Raw genomic sequence first — 23,132 nt, 5'->3', positions numbered from 1 at the left:
AGGCCGCGTCACACAGGTATAAAACAGCTTGAATAATTTGGTCCACCATCTCCAGAGTAGCAGGAGGGGCGGAATCCGCCACAAGGGTGCGTCTTAGCACCTTAGTCCACTCCACCACAGCCTGAGAGACCATTACTGAGGCGAACACGGGTTTCATCAAGGAACCTGCCACCATATAGGAGTGGTGGGTAAGAGACTCCATCCGCCAGGTCCCTAAACACCGGAGAATCCACTGGCATCAGAGTGGCTTTGTTTAACCTGGATACCGTGTGGTCCACCATTAGGGGCCACAGTCCAGCGCGAATCCACCGGAGACGCAAAGGGATAACTATACTGAAACCGCTTGGGTACCACAAAATTGCGATTTAAATTGCGCCATTGTTCGTTCACTGTTTCGTGAAACTCAGCGGGACAGGGAAACCCCTGAACTGACTTCTGGGTTCTGCGGGTCCAAAAGGAAGACCGCTTACCCGGCGGGTGGGGCTCATCTTCTAAATGTAGCGTGTCTTTAACAGAGCTAATGAGCGCAGACATTGCAGCGCGTTCTCTGGCCGACCCGGAGGGAGAATCATCCACCTCCTCCTCCTCCGACTGAGAGGACTGAGACCCCTCAGGGGGTACACTGTCCGTGGCAACCATATCTAGCGCCAAATCAGAAGATTGAGAAAGCCTGGGCCTTTTCTTAGAAGCCTGCTCAGACATCAACAGATCCACTTTAGACGCTAAAGTCGTAAGTGCAGCAGTAAGTGAGACTATAGCAGAGGATTCAAGAATACCTGAACCCTCCACCAGAGCTGGGGGGAGTTTGCTATCCTGGGACTCTATAGAAACAATTAAAAATTAAATGGCGCTGGCCCTTTAAATTGGCAATAGCGGCGGTTCCTACCACAATGTACCGCAATGAGTGAATAGCCTGTGCTACTAAGCACTAAAAGATATAACTGCCAGCAGAGATATAACCCCGAAAAAATAGCAGAGAAAGCCCCCAGAAGTGTGTCTATACAGTACCACGCTGCCAGCTCGATCTGAGTGCTTGGAAGGAGAAAATGATGTCACGCCACTAGAGGCCGAACATAGGTCTGAGCCACAAGAAAATGGTTGCCAATGTAAGTCTATTGGGGAGGCTCAGAAAAAATGGCAGCCGAGCACATGAGGAAAACACATTGCCCACACCAAAGATGGCGCCTGAAAGGGTGCCAAGCATTACAGAAAATGGCTGATGCCCTCACAATGAGGCCAAACAGCCTGCCCACACCCGAAATGGCGGCCCAGCAGTTTTTACACCGATGCGGCCCCCACACATGTCTGTACCCCCAAACGTTGCATAAGCATCACTAGGGACTCAGGGACCCCCGCAAACCCCCACACCGCGGCAGAACCGCTATAGCGCCCCCGCAGGGACCGTGAAGGGACACACGGGAACCATACAGACAGACATGAAGGAGATATCACAGACTCCACATAGACTGCCATCCCCATGACAGAGGCCCCACATACACCCCCCGACAGAAAATGCTATAGATAGAAGGGTAGTGTTAGGTTGCTGGTGGTAACCTGGCGACAGAGATAGGCCCCGATGTCCGCTAGAGGGCAGAGCTTGGACGGAACCCCCAAGGTAAGTGACACAGGCTAGCCTGAGGTGCGGAGTCTAAGTATCCACCGGTTTTCGCCAGGGCCTCTAGTGGTGAGGATGGACTTTGCTGCGTGTGGATACCAGGTCGCGGTCCTCAGGGTCTCCCCACCAAGGGAGAACCGATCAAGGTCCGAAGGCAGGTAAACAGACAAGGGAGATCCGAGAGAATGGTCAGACAAGCCGGGCTCAGGAAAGGCAGCAGACGGGCGGAGTCAGGAACAAGCCAAAAGGTCAACAGGAAATCAGCAGCAAACAGGTCACAGGTTCAGGAACAATGGCAGGAGCTGAAGACAAGACAGCACTGAACCTGTGTGCTGATCCAGCTTAAATAGTGCTCTTTCTTGATGAGAGGGGTGGAGCCGGAATAGCCTGTGAGTCTTAACTCATCCTCTGCCAGAGCCTTCCTGACAGGTTCCTAACATTGCCCCCCCCCCCCTTAAGGGCAACCTCCGGGTGCCCAACAAGCTCCTTTTTTGTGGATGAGCACGAAAAAATGCTTGGATTAGGTCCGCAGCATGGACGTTCCTTTCAGGCTCCCAGGAGTTCTCTTCCGGACCATAACCCTTCCATTTGATGAGAAACTGTAGCTGGTTGCCTCTCTTTCGACAGTCCACCACAGCCTCAACCTCCTACTCCACATCTCCATCCACGATCACAGGTTCTGGGGTACCTGAACTTCTACCAGGGAAGTTATCGGGGATCACTGGCTTCAGTAAGGAAGCATGAAATATGGGATGAATCCGAAGGGTATCGGGTAGGGATAGTTCATAGGACACATCATTGAGTTTCCTTTTAACTGGAAATGGACCAATAAATCTGGGAGCCAGTTTCTTGGATGGACAGGCTAGGCGGAGATTAGCCGTGGAAAGCCAGACCCGATGGTCAAGTTGAAGAATCAACTCTCCCTTCTTTCTCTTGTCGAAGATCCTTTTGGACGCAGTTTGGGCCTTGGCTAAGGTCTCCCGCAGAAGGTTATTATTCCGGGAAAAGAAGTTGACGGTGTCTTGGACTGCAGGAACTCCGGATTCACATGGAATATCTGGTAAGAAGGAGGGTTGAAATCCGTAATTAGCGAAGAAGGGAGATTGGCCAGTATCAGAGTGCTTGGAATTGTTGTAGGAGAATTCTGCAAATGGTAACAGGGCTACCCAGTCGTCATGGACAAAGGTGGTAAAGCACCGCAGGTACTGCTCCAGGGTTTGGTTTGTCCTCTCAGTTTGTCCGTTGGTCAGTGGGTGGTAGGCTGAGGACATAGACAACTCGATCTTTAACAGTTTACATAAAGCCTTCCAGAAGCGGGACGTAAATTGTACCCCTCTGTCAGAGATGATGTTCCTGGGAATCCCATGGAGTCTTATGATCTCCCTAATGAAGATCTCTGCAGTTTCCCTTGCAGAGGGAGTACCCTTGAGGGGCAAAAAATGGGCCATTTTAGAGAGTCGATCTACCACCACAAAAATGGCAGAGCACCCCGCAGAACGTGGAAGTTCCACGATGAAATCCATGGCAATTGTTTGCCAGGGCCGATCAGGGATGGGAAGAGATCTGAGAAGGCCCCATGCCTTACTTCTGGCGGTTTTACACCGGGAACAGGTGGTACAGGAGAGTACATAACTCCTGCAGCTCTCTTCCATGTCAGGCCACCAAAAAGAACGCTTCAGGAGGTCAAGGGTTCTATGGACGCCAAAATGACCGGTCAGAGGGTGATCATGACAGGCAGCCAGAATTGCTGTTCTGACCTCTTCCGGGACGAAGATCTTGTCTTTAACCCATAACAAGCCATTCTTGTGCACCAGGGGAATTCCGGGTGGACCAGGAATGTGGGCAGAGGCTTGCTCAAGACGGACTTTCAGATTTGTGAATAAAAGTAGGAAGTTCTTTTCGGATAGGATGGTGTCAGGTACTGAAGTTTCCTGCGGGCTATCAAACATCCGGGACAGGGCATCCGGTTTAACATTTTTAGACCCAGGCCGATAGGTGATATGAAATGAAAACCTTGAAAAAAAAAGTGCCCACCGTGCCTGACGGGGTCTCAAACGTTTTGCAGATCTCAGATACTCAAGGTTTTTGTGATCCGTAAAAATAAGAATAGGATGTACAGCCCCCTCAAGCAAATACCGCCACTCTTCAAGTGCGGCTTTGATCGCCAGAAGTTCCCGGTCCCCAACATCATAATTCCTCTCTGCAGAGGAGAGTTTCCGGGAAAAGAAGGCTATTGGGTGTATCAAGTCCTTGGTTCCCTGTCTTTGGGAGAGGACTGCCCCGACAGCAACTTCAGAAGCGTCAACCTCGAGGAGGTAGGGTAAGGTGGGATCCGGGTGACTCAACACAGGGGCTGACGTGAAGAGCTTCTTAAGGACCAAGAAGGCAGACTGGGCTTAGGGGGTCCATTGAAAGCGAACACTCTTCTTGGTGATCTGAGTAATGGGAGTGATGATATGAGAGAAACCCTTAATGAACTTTCTATAGAAGTTGGCGAAGCCAACGAATCGCTGCACTCCCTTTTTGTCAGATGGAGGTGGCCAATCCAGGATGGCAGAGACTTTCTGGGGATCCATATCTATACCCTCTGTAGAAATTATTAACCCCAGAAACGGGATGCTGCTCCGCTCGAATTCACACTTCTTGGCCTTAACATAGAGACCATGCTGACGGAGGCGGCCGAGGACATTTCGAACATGCTCGCGATGTTGCTCCAGGGATGTAGAGAAGATTAGGATGTCATCTAGGTAAACTATGACAAAGATATCCAGCCAATCCCGGAAAATATCGTTCACAAAGTGTTGGAACGTAGCTGGGGCGTTGCAGAGGCCAAAAGGCATCACAAGATATTCGAAATGCCCGAACCTGGTACGAAAAGCTGTCTTCCACTCATCGCCTTCTCGAATACGGACTAAGTTGTAGGCCCCGCGGTGATCCAACTTAGTGAACAGAACAGCAGATCTGAGCCGCTGAAAGAGCTCGGGAACCAGAGGGAGAGGGTAGCGGTTCTTAATGGTAACTTTATTCAAGTCTCTGTAATCGATACAAGGTCGAAGGGAGTGATCCTTCGTTTCTACAAAAAAGACACCTGCCCCTGCCGGAGAGGTGGAAGGACGGATAAACCCCTTCTTCAGACTTTCGTCCACATAGTCCTTTAAAACGTCCAGCTCACGTTCAGATAGTGGGTAAATTCGGCCAAATGGGATCTCGGCTCCCGGGAGCAAGTCGATAGGGCAATCATATGAACGGTGAGGAGGTAAGGTCTCAGCTCCCCGCTTACTGAAAACATCCAGGAAGTCGTGATATGCCTTGGGTACAACAGAACGTAAATCAGGCTCAGATTCGAGACAGAACAGAGTTTGGGGGGACTTGGATGGAGCGGGTAGACAGGAGTTCATGCAGTAAGGAGACGGTAACTGGACGGCTCCTGTGATCCAGTTGATTTGCGGGATGTGTGCCTGCAACCATGGCAATCCCAGGATAATGGGAAATAAGGGAGATGTGATGACATCCAAACATATCAATTCCTTATGGCCAGATGGAGAGACCATTGGAAGAGGAAGGGTTTCTTGGGTCACGGGTCCAGACTTGATGTGGGAGCCATCGGCCAGGAAGATAGTGAGGTCCTGGGTCTTGGTCTGGAGAGGTATGCCTTGCTTCCCCGCAAAGGAACGGTCAATGAAACAACTGCAGGCTCCCGAGTCAATGATTGTTGTAACCTGGACGGGTCCTTCTGGGAGCTGCAAAGACACAGGAAAGGCTAAGTGGGAGGTAGAGGTAACTGATGCCACACAACTGGAGGGCGAGACTGGCAAAGACTTATGGTGTTTCGCTGGGCAGGAGCGCACATAATGGCCAGCTTCTCCGCAATACAGGCATAGATTACCCAGCTGGCGGCGAGGTATCTCCTCCGCAGACAAGACAGGCCGCATGACCCCAAGTTGCGTGGGTTCAGGAGCATCAGGCATGGCTCCGGCGGGAGCAGGGCTGGGAGAGGCTGCCCCAGCGGAAGGGAAGTGTACAGGGGGTGCTACTCGTGGCAACATCCAGGCTGGCCGAAACTGCTGCGTTGATCGTTCCGCCCGGCGTCGGCCCAGCATCGCCGACGGTCGATTTGAATGGCCTGGGAGATCAAATCCTCTAGTGCGTCGGGGATGCCCACCCGGGCCAATTCGTCCTTCAGTGCTTCGGACAAGCCTAGACGGAACTGGTACCGGAGTGCAGCCTCGTTCCAGGAAGTGTCGGAACTCAGGCGACGGAAGTCCGTGACATAGTCTTCTACGGGTCTGCGCCCCTGCTGGAGAACGTGTAGCGCAGCTTCTGCAGTGGAAGATCGCTGTGGATCATCATAGAGTTGGGCCATAGCCTCAAAAAATGACAATAGAGAGTTCAAATGGGGGCTACCCTCTTCAAGAAGCCGATGGGCCCAGGACTGGGGTCCGCATAGTAGCAATGAAATAACAAACCCCACCTTGGTGGCCTCCAGGGAGAAGGTCCGGGGTTGCAAGGAGAAGTATAGCTGGCAGGCATTGCGAAACGCTCGGAATTTACCCGATCTCCGGAATATTTTTCAGGGGTAGGGACCCGAGGTTCCGGTGGCAGCATCACTACTGTGGGGCTGGAGGCCGGTGTTGCGGCTGCGGCAGCGGAGGAGGGAGCAGATGGCGCAGTGGAATCTGCCGGCAGGGTTACAGAGCGCAATCGTCCCTCTAACTGTGTATAGCCATCCTGAAGCGTCCTCACGGCTTGAGACAGGGCTACTAGGTGTTGGCAGATCTCCTCTAACGGTGAAGCCTCTGTTGCAGGTTCCGACATGGCTGTCTTGTACTGTTAGGGTGCTGGTGGTAACCTGACGACAGAGATAGGCCCCGATGTCCGCTAGAGGGCAGAGCTTGGACGGAACCCCCAAGGTAAGTGACACAGGCTAGCCTGAGGTGCGGAGTCTAAGTATCCAACGGTTTTCGCCAGGGCCTCTAGTGGTGAGGATGGACTTCGCTGCGTGTGGATACCAGGTCGCGGTCCTCAGGGTCGCCCCACCAAGGGAGAACCGATCAAGGTCCAAAGGCGGGTAAACAGACAAGGGAGATCCGAGAGAATGGTCAGACAAGCCGGGCTCAGGACGGGCAGCAGACGAGCGGAGTCAGGAACAAGCCAAAAGGTCAACAGGAAATCAGCAGCAAACGGGTCACAGGTTCAGGAACAATGGCAGGAGCTGAAGACAAGACAGCACTGAACCTGTGTGCTGATCCAGCTTAAATAGTGCTCTTTCTTGATGAGAGGGGTGGAGCCGGAATAGCCTGTGAGTCTTAACTCATCCTCTGCCAGAGCCTTCCTGACAGGTTCCTAACAGGTAGCATGGTACTCACCGATCCAGCAAAAACATGGGTGCCGCTCTGTGACAGGAAGCCTCCCACTCTGGGTGGGGGTGCCGTCAGCCGAACAGGATGCTAGCAACACGTGGTGACCGCAGTTGAGACATCCTAGCGAAGTAGCCACTCCGCAGGCTTTGTCCCTGAGGACAGGGACAGGTTGTTTGCGAGGCCTGGGTGTACACATAGCCTGCTAACGCTCGATGGCAGGCTGGGGTTCCGTAAGGCTCTAGGACAACCAGTGCGATTCCCAGCTCCGCAAACGATGTAGTCTTCCGAAGTCTGACTAACTAAGCGCAGGAACAGATAAAAAGCTATAAGTGTAAAGAAAAATCACTTGCAGAAATAAAAAATTAAGAAGAAAAGGCTGAGACTGCAGCCCCAGCCAAGGGAAGCCTGACTACTCCTAACTAGGCAAAAGACAAACTTAATTGGGAATGCTGCTAGCAGGGGGGTATTGGACCAGAGGGACAGCCCCCTATAGGCGTGTCTATGCAAAGTTTTTGTGAATGTTTCTAACAAAATCTTCTGCCTAGCTTACTCCTGTGGATAAGACCAATACCCAGTAGTGAAGACTGTATGAGTGGGCGGCGACTGTCAGAGGACGTAAGAGAAATAGAAAAACTGACAGGGATTATATCCCTACTTTACTCTATCCAAAATGAAAAAAAGAAAGGTTTTGCCTATTGTTCTACTTTAACTGTTGATGGTTGGACCTTAAAGTGATTTTAAACGTCACCTTGTAAAACAACCTATTCAGTTTAAAATAGAAATGAAAAGAAAACATATTAATATAGCCATAAAAAAAAAAAAATATATATAAAAAAAGGAAAAAATAATTTAAGTGATCACATTCTTTCTGCTTTCAGCTGCATAAGAGCTGGGGGAAAGGAGGAGGAGGAGAAGCAGTAGCACACTGAGCTTCCCAGTAAATGGTTGTACAGCAGAAGCGTTTCAGGACAAGTTTGATCATTGGAGGAGAACAGGCTGAGTTCCCAGCATACTGACCATGGTGTGTTCTACTGCTTAGTGTGGTTAGTTTTTAATAGGAAAGGAGAGGAACTGACAAGAACACCAGTAACAGAACAGGGTACTTTCTCATACAAGTGCATGGTACAGCAGGCGAATATCAGGAATATGAAGTTTTGGGGTAGCAAATACTTTAACTCTAGCCCCTGAAATTGGTTTTGATTCCAGTGAGTGTGGATTTTTCCAGGGTTTTGTTTGCCTGGTTAGAATTGGAATCTACTCACACAGGAGCCACTAAGGAATAGGCACTGTCTTCCAATATTTACCAGCATCTCTAAAAACACAATGGACAGTCAATCTGATTGTTTACAGCCAACATAGGTCATGCTTGTGTTTATTTCCTTAAGTCTATAAGTCTAAGAGTTTGAGCTATTTAGTAGTAGAGGTTTGAATAGGGATTACTGTTGCATCCATTATTACACAGTTTGAAAACATGTGGCATCAGAAAAGTGTGTGTTTTTATATTTACAGTCAAAGCAACATCTATTAAAAAATATTCACACAAAACAGACCCATAGAATGTTAAAAAAAAAGAAAAAGGCTGTTGTATTTTTTTATATTAGAGTAATAATAATAATAATACAGATTTACCTTATGAAATCATTTTGAGATTGATCTGTTCTCCATGAGGCCTCATCTCCTACAGTCAGATATAAGCAGGTATCCGTTATGTCACTGCTTGCTGCATCTTTTGGATTCCCCTTTTTGAGTAACATAAAAATTCCACTCAATAATGCAGTTGGATCCTATGAGTAATGTTAAACATATTGCAGTAAAATGTGATGTTTAATGAATATTGATAATATACTTTTTTTTTTTTCCCCCCTAACAGGATTGCTTTATTAGAAATATAAAAGCAGCACAGTACAGAGTAAAGAAACCGTTGGTCTGGATATCTGGATAAGCAAACCAAGCTCAATACTACATTGAGGGAAAACTGGATTTTTGTCTTAACGTAAAATCCTTTTGGCTGATGTTCATTGACAGACACAGCTCCATATCTTCTTTGACCCTTGGGTTATGCTGCTCTCCATAGGAGTAGGACTAGGCAGAAACAAATTTGACTATGCCCCTAGGGCAGTCCTAGGGGGTATACTCCCACTTTCTTCTAAAGGACTTCAGTTTGTAACAAGCAGTGTCAGATGAATAAATACTGTAACCCAATTCAACAGAGGGGTGGGTGCTGTGTTCGTCAATGAACATCAGAGGAAAAGATTTTACAGTAAAACAAAAATCCAGCTTTCTCTTTTGTCCGTTGATGGACACAGCTCCAAATCTTCTTTGACCCTTTGGACTTCCCAAAGCAGTGTCAATATGAGGGGTGGGAAAACACAGCAGTAGATATAATTCCCAAAAAGGCTAAACATAGCCAACTAGGTAAACTAGGAGCTCAACCAGGAACAACTGGAGCTCACCAACCAGGAAAAAATACACTCTCAAGAGTCTCTGCAATGGCAGTCTGCAAAACTTTGCGGCTGAATGCAGCATCCGCAGATGCAAGTACATCCACCTTGTAAAACTTTGTGAATGTGTGCACAAACGACCACGTGGCCGCCTTGCACACCTGGACCACTGATACCTGATGACGGAAGGCCCAGGAGGCACTAAGCGCTCTTGTAGAATGCGCCTTGTCAGGGAAAGGAGGAACCTAACCCCTGATGGAATAGGCCTGCACCACTGTCTGCCTAAACCATCTGGAAATGGCCGCAGCAGATGCGGCCTTGCCCCTTACGAGATCCATCCGTAGGGACAAAGAATCCGATTTTCTAATCGACTCAGTCGCCTCCAGGAACACTCTTTATTGCCCGAACCACATCCAGGGAATGTAAGGCAGTTTCTATATAATGTTTCGGCTTAGAGCACAAGGAAAGCAACACAATGTCTTAATTTTTATTGGAAACCCGAGACTACCTTAGGAAGGAACAACTGACGGGGACGTAACACCACTTTGTCCCTGTGAACCACCAGATAAGGAGACCGAAAGGACAATGCAGCCAGCTCCGACACCATGCATGCAGAAGTAATAGCCACCAAGAAGGCCACCTTCTGTGACAGAGTGAGCAGAGGAAACCCCCTGGACGAAAGTGTGAACCAAGGAAATTGCAGCCAACGGCCGTTGGAAAAAAATTGCCAACGCTGAAATCTGGCCCTTGATAGTGCCTAGAGCCAAGCGCTGATCTACACCCTGTTGTAGAAACTCTAGTAGGCGGGATGCTGAAAAGGAATGGGGAGAAAACCCCCAAGACTCACACCAAAAAATGTACCCCCTCCAAACCTGATGATACCACAAAAACTTTGTGAGCCACTGGTGGCGTGCTCCTTCCCCCTCCAGCCCAACACCACATGACCCTATACTTGAATGTAGTCTGGCCATCCCGGGGAGGGGGGACTAACGGGGGTAGGTGAGAGTGATATGTACAGGGAAACCTCCTTTGTGAGGGGAGGAAACACCAAGTTGGAAGGAAAGGCACATAGGGGGCCAACAACAAGAGGAAAGGGCCCGCGTCCTTCCCAACATTTCCCCAGAGGAAAGGGGGGGATACTACTCACCACACCTAGGAACCGAGCAGGCACCACTCTGGGCAATCCACCGCACCATCTTGGACTAGGGGTGCTGCAGGCCAGAGGTACCAGTGACCAGTGTTGTGACCAAGGCTATGCGTCCCCGTGAGGGGTTTCACTCGCTGGACAGCCTCCGTCCAGTGGGGCTATGTCGTGTCCAACATAGCACGGAGCTAAAGTTGGGTCGCGCTCACTGGCCAGCCTAGGAAGACCGTAAGGATCTAGGATATCCAGTGCATCGCCCAGTCCGGCAGTTGATTGTAGCCTCACAGAAACCAAATTGATTGTAGTTCTCACATGAACAGAATAGTAATAAAAGAAGAAAAAAATTAAATTTAAAAAGGAAAAAATGCCAAGACCAGAGATCCCAGCAAGGAACCAGGTCCTTACTACTGACTAGGCAGAAAAAAACTGAAGTCCTATATCAGGAAGTGGGAGTATACCCCCCTAGGACTGCCCTAGGGGCGTAGTCAAATTTGTTTCCGCCTATTCCTACTCCTATAGAGAGCAACATAAACCAAGGGTCAAAGAAGATATGGAGCTGTGTCCGTCAATGAACAAAAAAGAAAGTATTTGATCCCCTGCTGATTTTGTATGTTTGCCCACTGACAGAGAAATGATCAGTCTATAATTTGAATGGTAGGTTTATTTTAACTTTGAAAGACAGAAAAACAAAAATATCCAGAAAAATGCATTTCAAAACAGTTATAAATTGATTTGCATAGTAATGAGTGAAATAAGCATTTGATCCCCTATCAAATCGTCAAGATTTCTGGCTCCCAGGTGTCTTCTATACAGGTAATGAGCTGACATTAGGAGCACTCTCTTAAAGGGAGTGCTCCTAATCTCTGTTTGTTTCTTGTATAAAAGACACCTGTCCAAAGAAGCAATCAATCAATTAATCAGATTCCAATCACTCTACCATGGCCAAGACCAAAGAGCTGTCCAAGGAAATCAGGGACACGATTGTAAACCTACACAAGGCTAGAATGGGCTACAAGACCATCGCCAAGCAGCTAGGTGAGAGGTGACAACAGTCGGTGCAATTATTCGCAAATAGAAGAAACACAAAATAACTGTCAATCTCCCTCGGTCTGGGGCTCCATGCAAGGTTTCAATGATCATGAGAACAGTGAGGAATCAGCCCAGAACTATACGGGAGAATCTTGTCAATGATCTCAAGGCAGCTGGGACCATAGTCACCAAGAAAACAATTGGTAACACACTAAGTCGTGAAGAAATGAAATCTTGCAGCGCCCGCAAGGTCCCCCTGCTCAAGAAAGCACATGTGCAGGCCCATCTGAAGTTTGCTAATGAACATCTGATTGATTCAGAGGAAAACTGGGCGAAAGTGTTGTGGTCAGATGAGACCAAAATGTAGTTCTTTGGCATCAACTCAACTCGCTGTGTTTTGAAAAGGAATGCTGCCTAGGAATGACCCCAAGAACACCATCCCCACAGTCAAACATGGAGATGGAAACATTATGCTTGGGGGGTGTTTTTCTGCTAAGGGGACAAGACAACTTCACCGCATCAAAAGGGACAATAGACAGGCCATGTACCGTCAAATCGTGGGTGAGAACCTCCTTCCCACAGCCAGGGCATTAAAAATGGGTCGTGGATGGGTATGCTAACATGACAATGACCCAAAACACACAGCCAAGGCAACAAAGGAGTGGCTTTAGCACATTAAGGTCCTGAAGGTGGTGACAATTTAACCCAAAGGTCAAGACTTCCTGGGTTCCTCAATAGACAAGAAAGAAAAAGTGTTTCTGTACTGCGCATATGGGTTACATGTGAATGTGTACTTTTTGTGATTATGCTTTAAGCAAGTGTACTGTGTGTGTTTTAGGTTAAAGAGTGAACTGTGTGTCTATGCGACAGAATGTGTTCTCCATATGAGAGACTGAATATGCACTATACAGAGAGATTTACTAAAACTGGAGATAGCAAAGTTTGGTACAGCTCTGCATAAAAACCGATCAGCTTCCAGGTTTTAGGCCTCATGCACACGGGATGTTTTTACAGCTGCTGTTTTTGGCGTCAGACATTTTGTTCTGCAGCCAGTCAACTCCCCAGCATGTTATCCTATGTGTCCATGCACACATAGGCTGTTATCAGCAGTTTTTGGCAGGGGCGTTTTCTGGCTGGAAGAAAAACCCAGAACTAGTGGGTTTGAGGCGTTTTTCAGCTGTTAAAACGCTCTAACCCTAATAAAAGCTTAAAAACGCTGAAAAACGCCAACAAATGCGGCTATATTCAACGTTTTTGAGCCATAAGCTTATAGCTCTGTGGGAGTATATATTTTTTTTTTACAGCCACAGCCACAGCTTTCTACTGAAGGCTTCTCCAGATGACGTCAGTGAGACGAAACCGGTCGAGAGTGTGACCACGTCATTTCTGTCTACTGAACCCGAGGCTTGGGACGCACATCCGGCGGTCGGAACGCACGCTACATTCAGACGTGCACCGCAAGAGAGGAGGTTGCGGCTCCTATGCCAGACGGGCATACCTTTGAATTTTATACATTGTGAGTACATGTCTTTTTTTATATAATAAAGCTGTTCTGAGAAACAATTTTACACTATTGGAGGCCCCTTCCCTTTTTCTTCTGCATACCCGGGCACTGTACTGGATTCCTATTTATACCTATTGAGCTGACATCTTCATTACTACTACGGAGCGATACCAAGGCCGTGGGAGATCCTGATTGCCAGTGTGTGGGAGCGATCCCCTAATAATCGACCCGCTGTTTACCCCTGTAGGGGTAAGGGAATCTGGTAAGCGCAGGACCCCAGGCTCAGGGGAACACTTTTTCCTTCTGCCCACCCACCATACTTTGGGCATAGAGAAAAGAGCACTTCAAAACCACCATATATGGACCTCACTTATTTAGGACTCTTTTTGGATTTTTAAACCACCGAGACGGCACATTTACTTGGATCCATTTGTTGGATTATTTTAACGGACCCTTTTGTCTGTATTTTTCCATCTTGGTACTGCTAGTTTTGCACGGATATATTCACCAAGGAATTGGTTCACCCTTGCACTTTTTGCACTTATTTATTTATTGGGAATTATTTATTTATTCATTTTTTCCACTTATATTTATTGGCACTTTTAAGAGCATACTTATCAATTGTCACTTTAGGGTCATATATACGTTATTAATTACCTTACTTATATTTATTTTTATAGTATACTTACCTATTGTCATTTTATGGTCACATACTTATTACTGGATCACATTGGATCAATTTTTTTCTAGCACTTCACCTTTTGTATTCACTTTTTGCACCTCTCTTTGCACATTTTGTACGTATGAAATTTATTTATTGATGCTATGTATATAGGGTTTTATTTCATTTTTAGAAATTATACATAGACCCGCTCTGGTTTTATACAGGTCTGTCATTTATCAGATTTTAGTTGATTATACACAGATTCCAATATTAAATTATTACACAGGCTTCTATACGATATCCTACTAGAAGCATAGTACCCTACGTATACATTCCCATAACACCCCACCAGGCAGCGCCAATCACTTCCTTCCTCCTTTATATTTCTTCAAGTGCTCCCCTTCTAGGGTCGCATTTTTGAAGTGGGCAGCAGCTAGGTGCGGTGTTCATTTGTACATATATACCCCCCATCCTAAGCGCGGAACTACACATACCCTTATAGCTTTCTACTGACGTTTTGATAACATCCAGGGTGCATGTGGTCTTAGGCCCCTTTCACACAACTTCGTTCCGTCGACGGAGCCGTTCTGCTCAGCGGGGGATCAGTCTGCCGATCCCCGCCGAGCAGGCGGATAACAGCTCCGTCTCCGCTCTGTGTGCGGAGACTGAGCTGTCAGATCCCCGCTGTTCCCTATGGGGGAATCGCCTGTCCGTTCTCATCTAAACCCATCCAATCCGATCCGCTGGATGGATGGAAAATACATCCGCTGCTCCATAGAGATGCATGGGGCATCCGTTCAGATCCGCCTTAGGCCCCTTTCACACATATGGTCCGTTCAGTTCATCAGTTCAGTCACGTTTTTTTGTCTTCAGTCAACGTCCGTTTTCATCTCAGTTCATATGCGTTTTTCATCCTTTTTTCGTCAGTTGTCATCCGTTTTTTATCCGTTTTTCATCCGTTGTCATCAGTTTTCATCCGTTGTCATCCGTTTTTCATCCGTTGTCATCCGTTTTTCATCCGTTTTTCATCCGTTTTTCGTACGATCCGTTTTTTTGACGGACGAAAAATAGGGCATTCATCCGTTCAAAAAAACGGACATTGACGGAAGCGGGTGAAAACTGATGTTTTTTTTTTTTTTTTATTTAAAATTTTACAGTATAACAAACCAGTAATAAATGCAGGGTAAGTACAGATAGTCATAAAACAATAATAATCAGTCTGGTAGTGGGTAAACCGAACTGGGGAAGGGTAGGGCAGGAGGGGTGGGAGGAGATACCGTGTCAGAGGTCTATAACCGGAGAAATGGAGTGGGTCAGCATGAAGTGTTCTTGAATGAATCTTGAAAAATAAATGTTTAGCAGCCAGTAGATGGTCTGGTGATTGTGAGGTGAAGAGGAGGTAAGGGTCCCATTTCTGTTGAAAGGCCTTTCGTGAAGAGGGGGCTGTAAAGTCCGTATTGAGGCGATCAATAGATAGAAGTGTGGAAAGCTCTGATCTAACCCGGGAAACTGAGGGAGGTGTTGTGGAAATCCAATGAGCAAGGATTGATCGTCTGGCTACAAGAAGGCAGGTCAGAATCCACAACCGAACTGTAGAGGCCGAGGGGCCCGACCCTTTTTGTAGGCGTTTGTCCCAATATCCAAACAAGAGCAGTAGAGGGTCTTTGGGTACCAGGAGGCGTGTCACATCCTTGATAAGCGTCAAGACTTGATCCCAAAACAGAGAGATGGATGGACAGCACCAAAATGTATGGCAAAGAGAGGGCTTCTCAGCTGAACACAGCGGACATCTATGAGCGTCAGGAATCGTCTTGTCAGAGAGGAATGGGATATGGGCTCGGTGGAAAATTTTCAACTGTGTCTCTTTCCAGACCGCATTGGGGGTGAGACCGAGGGTAGTGCGAAGACCACTGACCATATAGGGTAGGGTGTCCTCCCCAGGAAAGTCCTTAAGCCAGTTGGATGCAGTAGAGGTGAATATAGCATCTTCAGCAGGGGTTTGTAGATACCTGAAATCGTAAAGGCAGCAGACTCAAGTAGGTTGTCTAAGATGGATGACCTGAATCTGTCCGCCGGTCTCTCAGCGACAGTAGCAATCAAGTGAAGGCATTGGGACAAGTAAAAGAAGTCCGGGTCCTGGAGGCCATATTTAGCAATAGTAGTGCAGTGAGGGTAGGGAATACCAGTTTGCAGGTCGCACAAGTGTGCAAAGGCTACCAGACCCTTCCCTTCCCAGGATTGACAAGCTGCGTGCTCTAGTCCCGGGTGAAATTAGGATTACCACGAATCGGGAGGTATTTGGAAAAGTACAGAGGTAGTTTCAGGAGCTTCCGAACCTCCCTCCATGCGATAGCAGTGTCCCTAAGGAGCAGATTATAACAGAGATCAGGGCCCAGATGGACCCACTTAGTATGCAAAATAGCAGACAGGGAGAAAGGACTGGACATCTGGGACACCAGGTCATAGTTGGGATATTGAGAAGTCCGAGATATCCAGTCTAAGGCCACTGAGTAAACAAGACAAATTATACAATCTCAGATTAGGAAAATTAATATCCGCTTCGCTCCTGGGGAGATGCAGTTTTTTTAAAGAGATTCGGGGCCTCTTCCCCCGCCATAGAAAACGTGAAAAGGCCTTTTCAAGTACTTGGACGTCCTTGTGTCTAATCAGCAGGGGGAGAGTTTGAAGAAAGTACAATAATCGAGCAAAGCTTACCATCTTGATTAGGTGGCATCTCCCCAAAAGCGACAACGGCAGTTCCATCCAATTTTCCAGTTCACTCGTTATTTTGGAGAATAGAGGGGGATAATTCAGAGTATAAATAGATCCCGGGGTCCTCCCTATTTTAATACTTAAATAGGTGATATGTTTGGACGCTATCAGGAATGGGAAGTCTCCCTCCCATGGACGGGTTACGGTTCCCCCCCAGTGGGAGTATCTCACTTTTAGAGTAATTTTCAGGCCCAAGCATTTTTTGAAATTGTCAAAAGTGGCGACTATCACTGGTATATCGGCTGAGGGTTTGGAAGTAAACAGCAGGACATCATCAGCAAATAGGGATAGGCGTAGCTCTTGCAATCCCACACCTATTCCGTTGAGAGGGGCTTTAGTCAAGAGATAACGGGAGAGGGGTTAAATCGCCAGGTTGAACAGGAGCGGTGATAGAGGGCATCCCTGACGAGTGCCCTTATATAACCGGAAGGCGGCAGTAAGGGAACCCCCCACACACAGGCTAGCAGTTGGGGAAGCATACATCGAGTTAATGAGGTTTACAAAGGGTCCGTGAAAGCCCATGGCTGACAAGACTTTACGGAGCCAGGCAAAATTCACATTGTCAAATGCCTTTTTGGCATCAAGGGTCACTATGACCATGTCCCGGTCAGGCTGTGCGCGAGCTTGTTCCAGTGCTACCAGCACTTTCCTGATATTCGCGGTAGCCGAGCGACCCTTAGTGAACCTCGATTGAGCCGGATGTATGAGTTGAGGCATGATATTGGCTAGACGGGATGCCGCTATTTTGGAGAGTATTTTTACATCTAGATTTAACAACAAAATAGGTCGGTGCGAGCCCGGTTCCAGCGAGTCCTTCCCTTTTTTTGCTAACAGTTTGATAATGGCTTGGTTTCCCGTCGGGAGATAGGAGCCGCCGGACCAGATGGAGGAGTATACATCTACGAGTGTAGGGACTATGCTAGGTGCCATGGCTTTGTAAAATTCCCCGGAAAGACCATCAGGGCCAGGGGCCTTACTTCAAGCAAGTTGTTTAATTGTACGTGGCACCTCCTCCACTGTAACAGGGGCGTTCAACGCATCAAGATGATCTTTAGAAAATCGAGGGAAGCCCAGTACCAGACAAAAAGAGGTCAGCAACAGAGCCTTCCACCTCATCAGGAGCATATAAAAGCAGAATAAAAATCCCGCATAATCTGCTGTACCCCTTGAGGGGTGGACACAATCGCTCCCGTTTTGTCACGTAATGAGCCAATGTGAGTGGGGGACACCAGTCCTTTGCACAACTTTGCCAACAATTTACCCGCTTTATTGCTGAACCTGTGCAAAGTCGCAGATAAGTGTGCCTTGTGTGTAGCTTGTCAGCCCAAGTATCAAAATTTTGTTTGGCCGCCAGCCAGGATGCGCGAGCATCAGGAGTGTCCTACTGGATAAGTGTGCGCTGTGCTGCCCGCAACAGTTTGCTAGCCGTTTTATACCCGCGGTTGGTGTGGCGTTTAAAGGCTGCTGCATACGAGATGATGCGACCTCTCAGAAAAGCCTTGCCCGCTTCCCAAAAGAGGTGAGGGGATGTGCAATGTTGTGAGTTAGATGCCGAGTAGTCTTCCCACACACGTTGCAAGTGAGACGTAAAATCAGTGTTGTTTTTGAGGTAGGCGGGAAACCTCCAAATAAGGGGGGCGGCAGGGGTATCAGAGAGTGTCAAGGATACGGAAACTGGGGAGTGATCCGAGATTGCTACATCATGAATAATGGATGGGAAAGTCGCCAAACATCAGTTAACGCAAGCGAATCAATAACCGACACCAACGGAGTGGGGCTGTCCAGGACATGAGGATGCGGCGAGGCCCGAGGGGAGGATTTGTCCAGGACAGAATCCAATGCAGCATTGAAATCGCCGCCAACCAGGCGGGGGACATTTGGAGAGGTCAGGAGATGTGCCGTAACTGCCGCGTAAAAGGACTTGTGAAATACATTAGGGGCATATACATTAGAGATAATAATCTCTTTATTATGTAGTCGTAAATGCACCGACACGTAGCGGCCATTGGGATCAGCGTCAGTAGAAAGAATGTCTACAGGGAGGCGTTTGTGGAACAAAATCAGCACTCCAGCCTTTCGGCCGGAAGCCGCAGCGCCAAAGACCTTTCCCACCCACAATTTTTCCGTACGTTGTATGTCTTCCGCAGAGAGATGAGATTCCTGAATAAGATCGATGTCCGCCTTAAGTCATTTAAGATGACGCAAGACTTTCATCCTCTTAGCCGGGGATCGAAGACCCTTAACGTTCCATGTCACTATAGTCATGAGATGGAATATGTAGATCTAGGACAGGCCATGATCGTGGATTACCTACCAGTACCCAGGGATGAGATCGACAATCGCCAAACAGGATGGGACCCGACCGACACACAAATGTAGACCCAGGAACCCAGTAATAACAAAGCAGACATGACTCCAAAGCGGGCTGGGAAGGGATAGGCTGGAAAACAGGATGAAACTAAAAAAAAATACACCATGAAACATAACAATAACACAGCATGAACTTCTCTTTTATCCGCATGTGTACACCAAGGAGCGTAGCTCTCCAAGCTAGGCCTCCGGAGATAGGAAGTGGTATAACAGAGCCCACGAGAACGACCTATCAGCCAAAGTAGCTTGGGTCACGGCCCACAGCGGGGATAATGCGACCAAGATGTACACGTAGGATGCAGGAGAGGAGCACATAAAACAGAAAATATTAGAATATATAAGTTAACCAAGGCGGCATATTGTAAAATGCAGATAACATAGTAACAACATGGAGAACGAGCCTGTGAGACGCGTCAGATGAGCGCCATGAGTCTCCCAGGCCCAAGGCCCAGAGGAATAGTCTCCAGGACCGTTCCAAAAAAAAAAACTAAGAAAAACAACAGGCTAGAGATTCCTAAAGCAGAAGGGGCTTCAGCGTGGGGTGACCGGGCGACCAGAGCTAACCACTTCAGAGTATCTTTGTCGTTGGGAGATTCCTTCCTGGGGCTCCGTTGGACCAGCGGTCTGGAGAAGGGAAGGGATTAAGCAGAAGCAGGAGGACCTTGTTCGCCATGGCGGAGTGAACGGACAAAGGCGTCCGCTTCCTCGGGATCCTGAAAAGATAATTGGTTGCCATCTGGTGCACGGAGGCGTAGTGTCGCCGGTTAGGCCAAGGTAAATTTTATGTTTTCCTGATGTAGTTTGGAGCAAACTGTCTGGAAAGCTTTACGTCTTTTTGCGACATCGACCGAATAGTCCGCAAAGATAAGAATTTTGATGCCCTCTATCTGGAAGTTCGAAGTTTGGCGGAAATTTTGCAGGATGGCGGACTTGTCCGCGTAATTAAGGTATTTCGCTATGATGGGGCGTGGGGGTCTTACGTTCTTCCGAGTAGAGACCCATTCTGTGAGCCCGTTCCACTACACACGTGCCATGTAAACCCAGAGCAGCAGGGATTTTTTTTGCACATAGTTCAGGTATAGCAGATGGGGCAATGTTTTCAGGAACCCCGACAAATCTGAGGTTGCTCCGGCGTGACCGGTTTTCTAAATCCTCCAATTTGTCCATATTAATGCAATTCAACTTGTCCTGGGATTGTTCTGTGCCCTGGAATTGGTATAATTCGTCCTCCACATTGGAGAGGCGAGATTCCACCTCAGTTAACCAGTGGGTATGGGCATCCAGCTCCTTCTTTATGCTAGCCATTCCTGCAGCAACTGCTTTCTCCACAGAGGCAGCGATGAAAGGGGTTAATAGGGCCACCACAGCCTGGGCTATCTTCTCTGTGGAGGGGTCTGACATGACAGGAGTGCCAGCGGAGTGCTGCTGGGGGATGTCAGTCTGAGGTTGAGCAGTGTCCATAGCCACCGCATCTGTAGCAGCAGCGGGGTAGGCCAAGACCGCGGCCTCGATTTGTGAGGTGGCCGGCGGTTGGCGCGGAGCGGCCTTTTCTAGGAACCGCTCCATCTGGAAAGCCGGGAATAGTTTGTGCCGGGTCCCTGAGGTGCGGTGGACGGGTGAGGAGCAAATGAGGCAGGTAAGGTGTGCTGGGCAGAGTTTTTAGGCCGATTTAGGGAGACCCGCTGCGGGAGCTGTAAAGGAGGCTCACCTACTCATGCGGCGCCGGAACCGGAAGTCGAAAACGGATGTTAACGGATGATCATCCATTGTCATTCGTTTTTACATAGAGATACATTGATATCCGTTTTTCATCCGTCATGGATGAAAAACGGACAGCATGTGTGAAAGGGGCCTAATGGGCCATACACACTATAAGATTTTCTGAAGACTTTTTCCTTTAGACTTACCAAAACCATATAATATGAGGTCAAACCTAAACACTTTCAAATTGTATGCAATCTGGCAGGCCCTCGCACTACATAGAAAAGGTAAATCTGAAGGAAATCTAACAACAAAAGTTGTATAGTGTGTAGCCAGCTTTAGGCCCCTTTCACACAGGTGGACCGTTCAGATCTGCCTGTTTGTTTTTTTGGCGGATCTGAACGGTCCCCCCATGCATTCCTATGGGGCATCGGATGTCAGCGGAGACATGTACGCTGACATCCGACCCAATCGGATCGGATGGGATCAGATGAGAACGGACCGATGGTCCGTTCCCATCCGATTTCCCCCATAGAGATGCATGGGGAACTGACAGCTGTGTCTCCGCACACAGCGCGGAGACACAGCTGTCATCCTTCTGCTCGGCGGGGGATCGGCGGATCGATCCCCCGCTGAGAAAAGCAGAGTCCGTTTGACGGACACAGTATGTGAAAGAGCCCTTAGAGTCTAAGCTTAAATGAACAAGCTGAAGTTAGAATCTGGTGCAGCTGTGCATGACAGGCAATAAGCTTCTGAGTGTTCTTCCCCTTTAGGTCTGTGTGGAATTCCCCTTGTAAGATGTCAGTCTTTTAACCACTTCTGGACCAGAAGGTTTTACACCTTTAATGACCAGGCCATTTTGTGCAATTTGGCACTGCGTGACCAAATGGTATTTGCGCAGTCATGCAATGCTGTACCCAAATTATATTTATGTCATTTTTTTCCCCACAAATAGAGCTTTCTTTTAGTGGTATTTGATCACCTCTGCGTTTTTTGCGATATAAACGAAAAAAAGACCGAAAAGTTAGAAAAAAAAAAAAATTCTACTTTTTCCTTAAAAAAGACGGATCCGGCTGAAGTACCACCTTGTCCTTGTGAACAACCAGATAGGGAGAACGACAGGACAGCGCTGCCAGTTCTGACACCCTGCGCGCAGAGGTGATAGCCACCAAGAAGGCCACCTTCTGAGACAAGGTAAGCAGGGTGAATATTCTCAAAGGGAGGCCTCTGGAAAACCGACAGCACCAAATTAAGATCCCATGGCGGTAGCGAAGGTCGCACCAGAGGTACCAAGTGTTGCACCCCCTGGATGAAACTACGCACCAGGGAATGAGCGGTCAATGGCCTCTGGAAGAAAATAGCCAAGGCCGAGACCTGACCCTTGATAGTACTCTAAGGCCAACTTTTGATCAACTCCCCGTTGAAGGAAAGCCAAGATCCGAGCCACTGAATAGGAGCGAGGGTGGATCCCAAGGGACTCTACCACGCAATGTACGACTTCCACGTACGATGATAAATCTTCCTGGAAGTGGCCTTCCTCGCCTTTAGCAGAGTGGGAAACACTGAAGCAGATAAACCCCTGTCCTTCAGCACCTGGCTTTCAACAGTCAAGCCATCAAAGCCAGCGACTGTAAAGCAGGATGGAATATTGGCCCCTGAGAGAGCAGATCCTCCCTGAAAGGAAGTGTCCACGGGGCGTCTGAGACAAGCCTGACAAGGTTGGCGTACCAAGCGCGATGAGGCCAGTCTGGAGCCACAAGAATGACCGGAATCCCTTCCGCCTCTATCCTGTGAAGAAGTCTTCAGCAACTTGAGAGGAGGAAAGGCATACATCCGCCGGTACTGGCCCCAGGGGGCCACCAGCGCTTCTGCTAGAGGGTCCCGGGAGCGGGCCACAAACCTCTGTACCTTCCTGTTGATTCGAGACGCCAACAGATCCATGTCCGGAGTGCCCCAGCGAAGGCACAACTCCCCTGCATCCAAGGCCTGGCGGCTGAGGTAATCCGCCTGCCAATTTTCCACTCCCGGAATGTGGACATCGGAGAGAGCTGGAACATAGTGCTCCGCCCAACATAGAATGTCCGCCACTTTCAGGGCCGCAAGGACGCTCTTGGTGCCCCCTTGGTAATTGACGTAAGCCATGGCCGTGGCATTGTCTGATTAAATGCGCACAGGACAACCCTCCACACGGGTGGTCCAGTGTGTCAGGCAAAGCCGGATCGCTCTCAGCGCCAGGACATTGATAGGCAAATCGAGATTCCTCCAGGGACCAGACTCCCTGAGCCGATTTCTGATTGAGGACTCCCCCACCCAGACAGACTTGCATCCGTGGTGACAACTGACCAGTATATAGGGAGAAAGGATTTTCCCGACTGAAGCATTGGGGACCGAAGTCACCAGACCAGGGACTCTCTGGTCCTGTGGCTTAACCGAACCCGAGAATCCAGAGAATTCGGGGGTTTGTTCCACTTGACTAGAATTTCCTTTTGAAGAACCCTCGTGTGGAACTAAGCGAATGGGAAGGCCTCGAAG

At 48.4% G+C, this 23,132-nt stretch overlaps 1 protein-coding gene across 1 annotated transcript in view; it reads right to left on the bottom strand.

Moving 5' to 3' along the window:
* The window catches only part of POLN (DNA polymerase nu), a 560,717-nt gene that overhangs the window by 512,340 nt on the left and 25,245 nt on the right, over positions 1-23,132 (bottom strand). Inside the window, exon 2 of the mRNA XM_082249983.1 lies at positions 8,605-8,759. Within this exon, the coding sequence (XP_082106109.1) occupies positions 8,605-8,759 (155 nt within the window). The remainder of the gene's footprint in view (positions 1-8,604; positions 8,760-23,132) is intronic.

The sequence above is a fragment of the Pelophylax lessonae genome (genome assembly GCF_965119305.1).
Source record: "Pelophylax lessonae genome assembly, chromosome: 1".
NCBI lineage: Eukaryota > Metazoa > Chordata > Amphibia > Anura > Ranidae > Pelophylax > Pelophylax lessonae.
The sequence above is the reverse complement of the archived record's forward strand: the minus strand, read 5'-3'. Positions and strand labels throughout refer to the sequence as shown.